Source organism: Misgurnus anguillicaudatus, chromosome 2 (assembly GCF_027580225.2).
Source record: "Misgurnus anguillicaudatus chromosome 2, ASM2758022v2, whole genome shotgun sequence".
NCBI classification, from domain to species: Eukaryota; Metazoa; Chordata; class Actinopteri; order Cypriniformes; family Cobitidae; genus Misgurnus; species Misgurnus anguillicaudatus.
This window is the reverse complement of record NC_073338.2, coordinates 50,098,556-50,113,371: the sequence shown is the minus strand read 5'-3', so window position 1 is coordinate 50,113,371 and position 14,816 is coordinate 50,098,556. Positions and strand designations below refer to the sequence as shown.

The 14,816-nt window shown below is 37.0% G+C and overlaps 1 protein-coding gene across 1 annotated transcript; it reads left to right on the top strand.

The window, feature by feature from the left end:
* Positions 1-5,546: 5,546 nt before the first annotated feature.
* LOC129443186 (tripartite motif-containing protein 16-like) lies at positions 5,547-10,432 on the top strand. The gene is made up of 6 exons (XM_073857294.1): positions 5,547-6,204; positions 6,285-6,380; positions 6,592-6,825; positions 6,931-7,129; positions 7,677-8,620; positions 8,713-10,432. The coding sequence occupies exons 1-5, from the start codon at positions 5,620-5,622 to the stop codon at positions 8,195-8,197; spliced, it is 1,635 nt and encodes a 544-aa protein (XP_073713395.1). The 5' UTR covers positions 5,547-5,619; the 3' UTR covers positions 8,198-8,620; positions 8,713-10,432.
* The last annotated feature ends 4,384 nt before the right edge of the window (positions 10,433-14,816 follow it).

The following is a 14,816-nucleotide window of genomic DNA, read 5'->3' as shown; positions in this document are numbered from 1 at the left end:
GTCTGTAAGATGTCTAATAAACAAAGTTGATGATCCACACCTGAAATATTGTCACGTGTATGTCTTTTCTGGCTATATTGGTTGCCTCCCTGGATTTCCAAAAAAAGCAAAAAAGAACATTTACATAATGTCTTTTTCAAACTGGTATATATTTGTAATGCTTCAGGTGTCTGATAAACATATTCCACATTAAAATATTGTGCCAAGTTTTTTATTTAGATTGGAATCAATTTGAAACTTAGAGCAATAAGTGTGGTCGAAAGTTAATAACTCTGAAGGCCTTCAGAAAGTCCAGACTTAGCAAGCACAAAATACAAAAAAAGCTGTTTGGAGTAATCCAGTGCCACACTGTATCAGTGCCGGCCCATCTTCCAAGCTTCTCTTTTTTTGCAATTGATGCATGCTAATCATCCTCAAAAAAGAGAAGAGTGATATCGATGGTGAGTCTGAAAAACATACTTCTTTACCAAGTTTGAAGCTGCCTTGAAGACATTAAGGAAAAATAAAGTCAATACTGTTATACTATAATAGCTAATTGGCTAGTTGGTGATCATTGCTAATCATGCCCAAGTCAAAGAAACACAAGGAAGAAAATGATAGTGAGTCTGAAGAGTTTAATCCTGCTACAAAGAAATCCAAGAGAGATGATGGTGTCAAATAATAGGAATAATAATCATTAGTTTCATTTATATAGCGCTTTCCGGCAGCACTCAAAGCAATTTACATATGAAAGGGGGATTCTCCTCAACCACCACCAATGTGCAGCATCCACCTGATTGATGCGATGGCAGCCATATTGCGCCAGAACACCCATCACACACCAGCTTATTATTGGAGAGGAGACAGAGTGATATAGCCAATTAGTATGGGGGGATGATTAGTAGGCCAACGGGCAAGTTTGGCCAGGATGCCGGGGCACACCCCTACTCTTTTTCGAAAGACATCCTGGGATTTTTAATGACCACAGAGAGTCAGGACCTTGGTTTAACGTCTCATCTGAAGGACCACACTGATGGCCATGTAAGAAGGACTATGTGAGATACCTCAGTTGGATTCAACCCACGAAGAGACTGACAACCGGGTTGTTCTGTACTTGCTGTATGCCGCTCAACTGGGGCACAAGGTGGCTGTGGTGAGGACTGCAGACACAGACATTTTCTTCATCCTCCTACACCACGCCCAATCCGTCCCGCTGACCATCTACGTCGACATTGGGATCGAAAAGCACAGGCAGATCCTAAATGTCAGCGAACTGGCAGAATGTAAGGGGGCAGACTACTGCACAATACTCGGCCTCTACATCTTCACAGGGAAAGCTTTACAAGTACCTTTAGAGGCAAAGGGAAGGTTGGGTCTCTGAAAAAGCTGCAGAGTAATCCAAGTACCATGCAGCCTTCAAGTGAGTTTTTTCAAGGCAGATATTCTGTAGCATGTAATGGCAATAACAGTCTTTTACAGATTGTAGGACACATTTCTCAATACATAGGTCACTTCTGCAAAACTCCTCAAACAGTTCTCCTAACCAACTTTCAGCTTGGCAAAGCAGTTCATTTCATATTCAAAATCATGCTGAAAAGAATGATTGGAGAGGATGAGACGCTTACCACCAGATCCAAGGTGGATCTGTCTGGGCTCCCGCCCTGCAGAGACAACCTGGTCCCGCACATCAACTGTGTCAACCACCGTCTGGCCATCTACAAGAGAGCAGCCACACCGATATTCTGGTGTCCCAAGCCCCATGATCCTGGCCGAGGCTGGGAAAAGACTGAAGAGGGTACTCTGGAACCAGTGTGGTCTTGTGGACCTATCCTCCCCACTTCACTCACTGGCTTGCTGGAGGAAACAGTCGAGGAGATGAATGGAGATGGTGAAGACGACGAGGAGCAAGAGATCGATTATGAAGACCTGGGCTGTTTCTCAATTCCAAGAACGCAAAGAACGGACTTGCGTCCTTGTGGAGATTGAACTTGCCAGGCGACCTCGGAAGAACGAACTCAGAAGGTCGCGAGAACACAGAACGCACTTATGAGAATTGAGATGTGTGCCATCTTCCTGTTGGTCACCTGACCTCTGCCATTGTTATGCCGCAATGACTTCTGGGGCGTAAAGTGATTTCAGCGCGCAAGTCTGCACTCGATACATCCTCGATATCAAGAACACATCCGAGTATTTTCATGCGTCCTCTATACTTGCGTTCTTGAGAATTGGAATGAACTTCGACTGTTAATGATGACGTAGAGCGAGGACACGAGAAGGCAAGATTGCTGAAGAACGCATATTTGATGAATAGACTTCATTGCCCTTGACCTTTTGACCTTTGATTAAAATCACTTTTTTCTATTTCAGTTTATTCTAATGGGGATTTGTTATACCCTATATATACACATATTTGACTATATGAGTGGTTTTCTCTTTTGTTTCTAGAAATATAATAACAAAATAACGGTTTGAATAGTAACTCCTTATTATGGAAGATGTTCAGTTGGATCAACATGTGACAATATTTTAAGTAGGGATCATCAACACTTGCTTCTTAGACATCCTAAAGACTGTAAAAATACAAAAGTTAGAAAACATATATCAATAGGGTCCATAGGGGAGAAGTTCCACTGATCCAAGGTCACAGATTTTTTTTAATTATTTGTGTTTATTTGAGTTTTAATGCACCATACATCATCTAATCATGACAATCCTCATATCTATCAATTCCTTATGCAAAGATTAAGAGAAAATGGGGTGGATTGTGTCTGTAGGATGTATTGTTCAGATTCTATGTAGATTTAAAGTTTACATTTTTCACAGCCGAATATCAAGCACGGTCACAAAAGATGATACAAAAAAATCACACATGGGACAATAATTTGCATGGGGAACATCAAAATTCCTTTTCTAGACACCTTAAGGATTACAAAAAACTAGGTTAAAAAAATATACCTTTCGGGTGCAGGTGAACCCCCCCTTCCTACCAGACTAAAGTAGCTGGAAGACAGCAAGTATTGTCTATACACAAGCACCACTCTTTCTAAATCTGAAAGATAATTGAACATTAAACACTAAGACGTCTTTCTTTTTTGTTAAAAACGCATAAAATAGCATTTAATTTCAAAATTTACTCTCCAAATGCAGTCCCATGCAAAGCATGCTAGGATGTACAAATCTACTGCCTAGTTTGTTATATTTAATTAAATAATTAAAGTAGTTTCAACACAAAATTATTAAATTAATTTCCTTCTTACAAATTTGGGTGAATTTTACATTTTTAAATAAAAATTGTACATAAAATTAGGTTAAATTTACTCAATAATGTGTTACTTTAGAATTACTTTTATGCTATTTTTACTTTTTACAAATTTTTAATTTTTACTTTTTTTATAGAATTTACCTTTTTTAAGTTAATTTACTAGGGCACATAATATTTTTTTTTCAGTGAAGTAATATTAAAGGTTAAAGTCATAATCCTTATGTTTAACCTGTAAAATTGCATTACGTAATGTAGATTGACACAATTTTTAGATTTAGTCCTCCGTTTGTGTAAAAAAACAGAAAACAACTATAACTATACCAAACTATAACTATACCAAAACACATTAAATTCACACACACATTATAAAACCCTTGGTCAAAAGAAGGACGGCCACAGTCTATAAATTAAATTAACTTAGAAAATGTTTAGATTTGATCGAAGGGGTTAAAAAACCCAAAATAGGTAAAATTACAACCCAAAAGTTTGGGTTTTTCCCTTTTTGACCCAACACTGGGTTGAAAATAACCCAGCATGTGTGTGTGTGTGTGTGCGCGCGTCTGTGTGTGCATGTCCCTTGTGGCTTTAAATGGGATATCATGGCTAACCGCAATATTTTAAGATAAAAGTTTAGGAACATGAAATAGATTTTCTCCATTTTACGGCTTCATTGTAGGCACTGGGAAAAAATGGCAAAGTGTTTTAGTTCTGAAGATGTTAGAAAATGTTAACTCTATTCTTCTTCGTTCATGGCTGATGACACCTATCAGGAATCCAGTAAGAGATGCACAGGCAAAATTAATTTACTTCCGTTTTAGTTGTTTATGGATAAATAAAGAGGCATACAATTAGTAAAAGTAGTTCTTTTTCCTATTGCAGGAGAGATACAACACTGCTCTAACAAAAACTAGAGTAATTATTGAAAAAACGATTGGTCAGCTTAAAAGGAGATTTCACGGTCTTCACAGGGAGCTACGTCTAGAACCAGCAGGAGCAGAAAGAGTCATCATTGCATAGTCCTCTTTAACATATCCATAGGTGTGCTCATGGATAAATAAAGAGGAGGAGACATTTCACAGGAGGCAATTCATGATTTTTGGAGACAGAAAGACTATCATCTCAAAGTCACCAAACCGGAATTAGCATTGGAGGGTTATATTAATCATTTTATTGTTAAAGGTCGACGAAAAGCTTCAGCTCCACTCAAGAATTTACAGGTCACAGTGTAAACGCAATAAATCGCATCTCGTTGCCATCATGATCAAATTAAATATGTAACTTACAGGTCTAAGTTGCATACGTTTTCAGGACAAGCCTTTATATCATTGTTACCAAGAGTACCTATCCGTTAGTTTGGTGCTACAGTACGTTAATGAAGCTAAGTGACATGTACAACGCAGTTAGAAAGTTTTCGAATTTTAGGCTAACGTTACGTTAGAGATGTTAAAAATAACGTTCAAATTGTTGACTTAGCTTAGAACAGATGTAGACATCCTTGTTTAATTTATCCACGTTTAGTTGGGGTTGTGGTTTACCACACTTAATCCAGAGCAAACACTTATTTCGGTTGAGATTTGGCTTGGGAAAGAGTAAAAAAATACACCACGTCACCCAGCATCTCGGGATACCTAGTGTCGGAGTTGTATGTAACCATACACACCGTTTGACCATTTTAAACTCAAAATGACAAGAAAAAACATATTAAAAACGAATGAAAACTGACTAACTGCAATGCATTTCAATGGACGTGAAAGCAGAGAACATTGGGTTAGCTAGCGCACTGTGATTGGCTCATCGCGTTTAGGGGCGTGGTTTAGCCATAGGTCAATTGATGCACCCGCTTCAAGCTTGACTTACCGGCTGTCAGGTAGCCAATCCCACACAGTGTTTAAAATAGGCATCAGGCTTTAATACTACTCGCTCATAAAGTTTATTTGAGCCAGCACTGCAGTCCGCCGTCACGTCAGGTCAGGTGCAAACACAAACAATAGCAACGGTACATTGCGTTATCTGGTCCAGGTGCGCGCAACAGATTTCAAATTAGTTGCACCTGATGTCTAATGAGGAAAGGTGGGGTGACTGGCGGTTTGGCACACATCAGAGGGATTTGATCTGCTATTAACTGTAAGGAATTATTTCACACAAAAATGAAAAATCTGTCATTGTTTTCTTCCATTCATACATCAAGGCAGAGCATTTTCATTCTGTTTTTCAGACTGTGACTTTCTGTATGAGACTGACATCTAGTGGACTTGTTTATTATATGACTGTTTGCACACGTTTCATAAACACAACCAGGAAATACTTGAAGTCAGAGAAACTGAAACTGATGGGCTGTTGTGTGTTTCGTCTTTCTTTCTGTGTGAACATACAGTGAAATGGCAGAAGCGAGTATATCAGTGATTCAGGATCAGTTCATCTGTTCAATCTGTCTGGATTTACTGAAGGATCCAGTGACCATTCCCTGTGGACACAGTTACTGTATGAGCTGTATTACAAACTACTGGAATCAAGACGATCAGAAGAGAAACTACAGCTGCCCTCAATGCAGACAGACCTTCAATACAAGACCTGATTTAAATAAAAGCACCATGCTGGCTGAAGTGGTGGAGATACTGAAGAAGACAAAACTACAAGCTGCTCGTCCTGATCACAGTTATGCTGAAGATGTGAAGTGTGACGTCTGTACTGAGAGAAAACACAAAGCTGTCAAGTCCTGTCTGGTGTGTCTGAACTCTTACTGTCAAACTCACTTTGAACAACATGAGAATTTATTCAAAGGAAAGAGACACAAAGTGATAGACGTCACTGGACGACTTCAGCAGATGATCTGCCCTCAACATGAGAAACTTTTAGAGATTTACTGTAAAACTGATCAGCTCTGTATATGTTATCTGTGTATGGTGGATGAACACAATGAACATAAAACTGTATCAGCTGCAGCAGAGAGGACTGAGAAACAGGTAAGAGATGTGATAATTTAATCAGTTTAACTGGTAAAAAATCACTTTATCTATTTAATTATCATTTCCACATCCAACAGAAAGAACTGAAGGAGACGCAGAGAAAATATCATCAGAGAATCCAGGAGAGTCAGAAGAAGCTTCAGGAGCTGAGAGATGTTGTGGAGACTCATAAGGTGATAGTTTTGATCAGAAGAACAACTGCTGTCTGCTGTTTCAGATCTGTTTCAGACTCAGTTAAGACTCTCATCCAATCAGTCAGTGAGGAGTTCAGTGCTGGATGACTTTCACTGAAGTTCACTGTGTGTAACAGACTGTGTGATGTACCAGTAAGAGCTGAATGAATGCTGCTGATTCTAATGCTCCTCTCTCTGTGTGTCCTAACAGCGCTCTGCACAGACAGCAGTGGACGACACTGAGAGGATCTTTACTCAACTGATCCAAACCATTGAGAGAAGACGATCTGAGGTGACACAGCTGATCAGAGATCAGGAAAAGACTGCAGTGAGTGAAGCTGAAGGACTCTTGAAGCGACTGGAGCAGGAGATTGATGATCTGAGGAGGAGAGACGCTGAGCTGGAGCAGCTTTCACACACAGATGATCACATCCATTTCCTCCAGGTAACAGAGATCAGTGATCTTTAGGAAGTGAAGAGCATGTTTTACTCAGATGATATTTTCTATGAAATGTTTCAGTGTCATGAGTTTATGTTTGTGTTTGTGTAGAGTTTCCAGTCTCTCTCTACTTCTCTTGAATCTTCAGACTCACTCAACATCACTGTCAGCTCTTTTCCCCCTTTTGATGATGTAGAAAAATCTTTGTCTCATCTAAGAGAAAAACTGGAGGATTTCTGTAGAGAAAAGATAGAGAAGATATATGATAAATTTACTCCTGAACCTGAGACCAGAGAGCAGTTCCTAAAATGTGAGTCTCAAACAACAAATAAACACACTGATGCTGATAAAGACATGAACAGTGATAATCTGCATTTCAGTCATTTTAAAGTCCTCTATATTAATACTCATGAATCAAACTGAATGTGCAGAATAAACAGAAAATAAATAACTGTGCTCGCCCACAATGAAACATAACTGTGAGATCAAATAGCAGTTCATAAATCAAGTTTCTCATTTAATATTTAAATTTCATAAGCCATTAAGTTTTTCTATAAACAAAAATGATCCACACTTAAATAAAATAACAAATTATATTTAAAGTGTACAACTACAGAAAAGAGGGACTTTAACAATGTTCACACATTCACAAACCTTTTACACACACATTATGATGAATATAACAGTAAAACAATCAGATTAGATTCTGTCTATACTGTAGGCTAAATGATCTCTGTTCACTTCTTAACACGTTGACAGTCTTCAAAAACTAAAATAAATAAGACTTGACGTTTTATTGTAATTATTAAAATGTACAGTTTTACATACAAATGATGTTTTTGATTTGTCTCCATCAGATTATCATCACTTCACTGCAGATCCAAACACAGCACATAAATATCTCCGTCTGTCTGAGGGGAACAAAGTGATTACTGACACTTACACAGTCCAGTATCCTGATCATTCAGACCGATTTGATGGTTATCCTCAGGTGTTGTGTAGTGAGAGTTTGTGTGGACGCTGTTACTGGGAGATTGAGTGGAGAGGTCGAGTGTTTATATCAGTGTCATATAAGAGCATCAGCAGGAAGGGAGGTAAAGAGTCTTTGTTTGGATTTAATGATCAGTCCTGGAGTTTGTGCTGCTGTGACTCCAGTTGTTCATTCTGGCACAATAAGATTAAGACTGAACTCCCTGTAGTGTCCAGATCTTCTAGAATAGGAGTTTATGTGGATCACAGTTCAGGATCTCTGTCCTTCTACAGCGTCTCTGACACAATGACCCTCATCCACAGAGTCAACACCACATTCACTAAACCTCTCTATCCTGGGTTTTATGTTGTTTATGGATCAGTGAAACTGTGTGATCTAACAATATAGATGATACAGAGAGTCTACAAATAATTTTGTCATATTAGATGTAACTGTTGTCATTCACTAATTTTACATAGCTACTGTATTATAAATATGCATTTTGTTTTTATAATTTGTTTTGTAATTAATGTGTTTATGTTTTCAGTTATTTCCTCAAATGCACTTTAAGTAATGAGTTAAAATGTTAGTTAAGTAAAATGTGATGTATTGTAAATTGATTAAGTTCACTTTAAATGTAAGGCGCAAATGCGTCACGTTCGGCGGAAGTGACGATCTTTCTAGTTGCCGCGATGTACTGACGATAAGCGGACGTTTGTGATTGTCCGCGTGTATTGCACTTTAAAGTTTATTATATTGTAAAAGATCTACAAGAAGATCATGCAGCTTTAAGGACTATAAGACCTCTTTCGCAACCAAGCAGCCAACGAGGTATTTGTGACATATTCAATGTGTTTGTTAAGTTTATTATGAGAAAACTGTGTGATCATATGCTGATGTATTGATAAAATACTCATTTGCAGTTCTCACGGCGTGAACGCTACAAGTTTCAAGAATAAACGCCCGTTTAAAGAACGACCTGTGTCTGTGGTGTTGTTGAAAGAGCTACATTAGAAGTCTGAACATGATGAATCAACAACAAAGAAATAATAAGTCTTTCATTTACTAATTAGTAATTTTAAATAACTGATTGTAATGTTATATTTTAATAATTGTATTTTGTCCTGTCAAACAGAGGTAGCTGTACAGTAGTTATTCACAGTTAATATTATTCATCTACAGCCGTGAGGATTCTTTTATGTGTATAAACCGCTATAAATAAAATGTTATACAATCTACTTAAATGTATGGGTCTGAATTTAAAATGAATCTCAATTCACTTTAATTTTGGCATTTAATTTGACATTAGTTTAATCCCAAATATACAATGCTGAATATACAACTATGGATTTATACTAAACATTTCTTACAATATGTTTAAAGACCATCACTAAAGTTAATTAATGTCTGAATTGCACAAAAATGTCCCAGTACCATAAAATCATTAAAGGAGACATAACATGAAAATCAGACTTTTTCCATGTTTCACGAGTTCACACTTACATATAATTTATAGAGTAATTTTGAATGCGTGTTTGGCGTTGTGTCCAGGGGAGGGCTTCAAGCTCGGACTTGGCCCGAACCCAGAGTACCACCCCCCCAACACACACACGTGTAAGTGGTTTTTAGGACTAGAAGTGTGGAGAAGGGGTGGTGGGGGGATGCTGCAAACTGTAAACAGATCGAGGTAAGACTGCTGAGTCAATAGGTGTGTTCGACATCAGCTATGGCTGGATGTAGCTGATCGGCGAGATTAGCCACGTGCAGGCGGGGAGGAGATGAATACGGAGACATGAAGTCGGACACTCTGTGGTTCCCGTAGTTTGCTGCATTTACGTCAGGCATGGCTGATCACGTGGCATTTGCTTGCTTTATCGCAGTAAACATCATTTGTAAGTTAAAGTTAAATAAAGTTTAACATAAGCATATCTTATTTAACTACCAATGTAGTGGGGTCTACGTTTTTTATCCATTTTATTTTGATGAAGATGGCACAATATAACATCGCGACTACATGAAAAGAGCTTTAACTGTTATAAAAATACAGATTTGTGAGTATTTGTGGAACTGAGGGCGTGAAAATAAACATGAAACACACGTGATTGTTGTCATGTGGTGAATTTGACCAATCGTGAAACAGCTGTGTCGTCAGGGATGGGCAGTATTTCAAATACATGTATTTCAAATACATATTTGAAATACAAAATAGTATTTTGTATTTTAAAGCCTTTGAAAAAATGAAATGTAATTTGTATTTAAATACGTTTAAGATGAGTATTTTTGTATTTTTAAAATACTCAAAATACTTTTAGCCAGTCAACCAGTCAGGGTGCTGTTTTCATGCATCAACTAGTTCAGACCAGACACCAGAATTCTGGTAAGCAAATATATCTGTGCAGCTTTTAGTGGGCAATAACTAAAATGTTGGAGTGGGAATAAAAGCAAGGGCGATTGAATTATTGGGTGTGATGTGATTTGTGTTATTATAACTGTAGCGAAAGGAAATTCAAATTCACACTTGCACGTTGGCAGGCAGTTGCACGTTGCAGTTACACGACTGAGACAGAGTGTGGAACGCTGACAAATAGGCCTACATTTTTGACTTAAAGGAAAACCACCATTTTTCAATATTTAACCATGTTATTACCTCAATTTAGACGAATTAATACATAACTATCTATTTTCAATGCATGGAGAAAGAGCACATAGTTTGCAGTATTTCTACCTCAGCGCGCAGTAACATCTTTACAGTAGTGATGATGTTACTGCGCCAGAGGTCGAAGTGCTGCAAACTAAGTGCTCTTCTGCCATACAATATAGTTCTCATTTTTTATTCACTTAAAAATCACGTTTTATTTTGTGCCACCATACTTGTAACTACTCATGTAACGGTCTTTGAATGGGAAAAACATGGAAGTGTTTGATGGCTTCTAAATTCTTTCCTGTTTGGATCCTAAGGAATAAATGGGACTAGTCTAAATGCTAACACATTCATGACACGCTGTGCAAAGATGAAGTGCACATATTGAAAAAAGATAGGCATGTATTCATTCATCTAAGTTGAGGTAAGAACATAAAATATTGAAAAACTGTGGTGTTTTCCTTTAAAGGCCCTTTCACACGTGACGCGGCAAGTGGTGGAATCAGCACACAGTTGCTGATTTCTTTTTAGCTTTGTGTAGTTGAAGGCTTGTTTATACTTTTGCAATTCGCATGGCTCTACTCTACAGCGTGAACCTGCTGAACCTGCAGGCTCCTCAGTAAACCTACAAGACTTTTATGTTTGACGTGCTCTCTGTTGTATAATTCTGTAAATGACAGAGGGCGACTTGTGAGTAATTGTTCTCAAAACCATCAAAAAGCAGCGATGAGAGAAAGTAGTTTGCCGAATAATTTGTCAAACACTTGTCAAATACGTGGATTTCTTCACATATAAACTGTTTAGGTTGTGGGTCGAAGACACATGAAAAAGTTTTTATGATGTTTTTATAAAACATCACTTTACTTGAATGGGTGTTCATAAGGCTGACATTCATAATCATGACATGATGCGTGTCATGAATATGAAGGAGATTTTATGGACGTTTATGACAACATGTCATTAAGTGTTATTTGTTCAATTATGTCATTTTTATTGCAAAGATGTCTTTCTTTGTCTTTGTCATGACAACTTGACATCAAAGCTAGGTAGTTTCTTAAGTTTGCTAATTATTGTTTATGATTTATAACAAGTTGTGTTGTATTGGTTTATGTCGAGTTGTCATAACAAAGACATCTCAAACAATGTCATCTTCACATGAAAAATTACATAATTGAGTAAATGACACTTGTGTTGTCATAAATGTGCATAAAATCTTCGTGTCATGTTATGATTATGAAGGTGTCATGTCATTCTTATGCACACCGCTTCAAGTAAAGTGTTACCAAGTTTTTTTTCTAGTTTTTTATTTCCTACAGGGCAAGGGAAAGCAAGAGGTACGTAAAATAAATTGAAAGTTTCTAAGCAGTTGCACACATCTAAATGCTTTTTGGCATTCAGAAATAGACCCAGATAGATTTCAGCCTAATAGGGATACTTGTACTGAATCAATATTACATGTATTTTGTGTATTTTCAAAATACAAAATACTGTATTTGTATTTAAATACATTTTTCCTCACAGTATTTTGTATTTAAATACATTTTTCGACACAGTATTTTGTATTTGTATTTGAAATACATTTCCATGTATTTATGCCCATCTCTGTGTGTCGTCATTACAGCCCGTGCAGCTCCTCTTTGCGAGCTGTGCTGGCTGACTCCGGCGGCTGATCTCGAATCGCTCTCGCGGTTCTTTAAAACCATAAGTCACAGTCACGTGTCTGCAGCGCCAGCTTAAGTCTGATAAAATTACTAACCAGAATGCACTGCTTCAAATCAGCCACCGATCGGTCTGCGCAGCGCCGCATGAAGTCGAACACACCTTATATGTAGCCTCTCATGGTTGATTGCTGAGTGTTTCCACCTGTGTATAATTATCTGAACATGCTCCTCCCAAACTTTCATTGAAGTGCTATAATTGGGTCCCCAGTAAGGATGCACCGAATTTTGTCAACCAAAATTATTTTGCTGAAAATAGCAAAAAACTAATTTACAGTGTTCCACCAAAAATGTAAAAAGGCTAAATAAATTTTATCGAAATTTTACCGGTGCTTGGGGCACCAGCTAAAGAATTTCACTTTAACAATAAGAACGATCTAAATAAATCATTCAACAAATAAGAAAATCTGTAAATTAGAAGGAGTTTGTCATCTAATTTATCTGAAGAATTTTGTGAGATTCTGACCAGCTTATATCTCTTAATCTCTCCCTCTCTCTTTCTCTCTCTCTAATATGCTGTTATACTCCATATAACTCAATGTACAAGCCAGAAATTAAGCTCTGTTTTTTGCACAGGCCTACTAAAGGGTAAATGGTGCCACATGATATTCAACAGTAAAAATGACAAATTTTACCTCTAAGGAAAAGGAAGAACCGCCAACAATGAAGAATGTATGATAATAAGGTGTCATGGCTCTGCAATCAAAAAATGTTGTTACAATTGAAGTCAATAGGACAAAAAAGCCACAGAAAACTAATTAGGGAGAAAAAAAAATAAAATCTGATGCTGCACAAAGACTAAAAATGCATCAAAGCCATTGTTTATACTAATCTTTGATATGCTCAAGACTGTGAAAAAGGTTTAAAAAATCCAGTCCACAATCACTTTTTATATTGAAAATCTGTCATTTTGTGTTTTTTTGTCAACAAATCAGTGACACCACGTATGAACTTGGCAATTACAGAGTTAAAATCATTAAAATTTTGTAAGCATTTGGTGGTTTTGATCAGTACTGAGCGATTAACAGATTTATGAAAAAAAATTGAAAAAATATTAATCTGATACACAACAGCCGTTTAATTTAGGGGCTTTTTTGTACACGAACAACCCGAAAGGGTAGTAAATTTGCCCACGGTATATTGTTGAGTTTTTGAAAAAAAAATCGAAGCGTAAATATACGATTTGTCACCAAAAATCATTCCATTTGCTGAAACACAGAGAAAGTTGTGGCCAAATTAAGACATAAAAAAATGGCCTTCACAACCTACAAGGGATAATTGATGTATTTCAATTATACTGTAATGTTGAATTTCTATCATTAGTGTTTTGAAAAAGCTATTTCATAGAGACATCCAACAAATTGATTTTGGAATATTTTTAACCAAAGAAAGTGATGGACTGCGGCTTTAAAGTTATATTGTTACATAAACCAGAAACAAACATAAACAAATATAACACAGAATTTTTGTTTGTTTTTGGTGCCACCTCAAGATTTAGCTGTGTCCTCCTCTGGCCACCCCATTAAAATTTGATTTTGCCGCCACTGTGACAAACACGCTTATATTAAACAAGAACTAAAACGTTCATTAACAATAAACTGTTTGTTAGACCGCTTTGTTGAGCCCTTTTTCCTCTGTCATCTCCTGTCAATCTCGCCTCTCTCTCACTATCTCCTTTGATCGTGTTTGACCGTGCACACAGGCGCTGCTCAACATACAGTGCTATACAGGGTATCTGCACATTTTTTAACAGCAAATTTAATGACTTTTAAGACCTTTTTAAGTCCTCTAAAATAAAAATGTAAGACTTGTTGAGCGCGACACAGAATTGTGTGTTGAAGCATAGCACGGCACAGCTCGCCTGAGCCACACTCAAGACACATCACAGGGAAACAACAACTGTTATACTAAGTGCTAATTCGCCTAACAATTCTGACATGGTTGACTGTGTATGTAAAAATCTGCCTTTAAGGTACTTCAGTTAATTTCTGAATTCTGGCCCCTCTTAGCATTTTCAAAAAGACATGGAGGAAAGCCCAGAACATTACAAAATAGGGGTGTGACGGATCACAAAACTCATGGTTCAGATCACATTACGGTTTTTGAGGCACAGATCTGATCATTTTTCAGATCAGCAAAAAAAGGGGTGGGAAAAATTTTGAAAACAAATTAAGAAATTACAAACATTTATAAAAAAGAACAAAGTTGCACATTAGGTAAAGTCTTTGTATAAATTAAATATGATTATTTTTTAGAGCTACAGAAGGGATTTTCTCTTTGTCTTTTGATTAACATTAATGACACAGACTTAAATAGGTTAATTGAGTTATATTTTATTTTAACATAACTTAATTATATTTTTACATATTTTCTGTTTTGTTGTCGGACATGTCTATCAGGGCTCTCAAGTTTTACCAAAAGTTTGGAGTGAGATGTCAGGAGAGGGGTATTTGCAACAGTGACCCCTCGGCCCCACCCAATTCTCAAGTTTTTGCTAACTGTTTAATTTTACCTAATGTTTAGTAAACAAACTGTTAATGGGCCCCATTGAATTTCATATTATACTTTATCCTACTATGGAAGTGAATGGGGCTCATTAAAGGTTTGATTACAAACATTCCTCAAAATATCTTCCTTTGTGTTTTTTAGAACAAAAAATGTATACAGG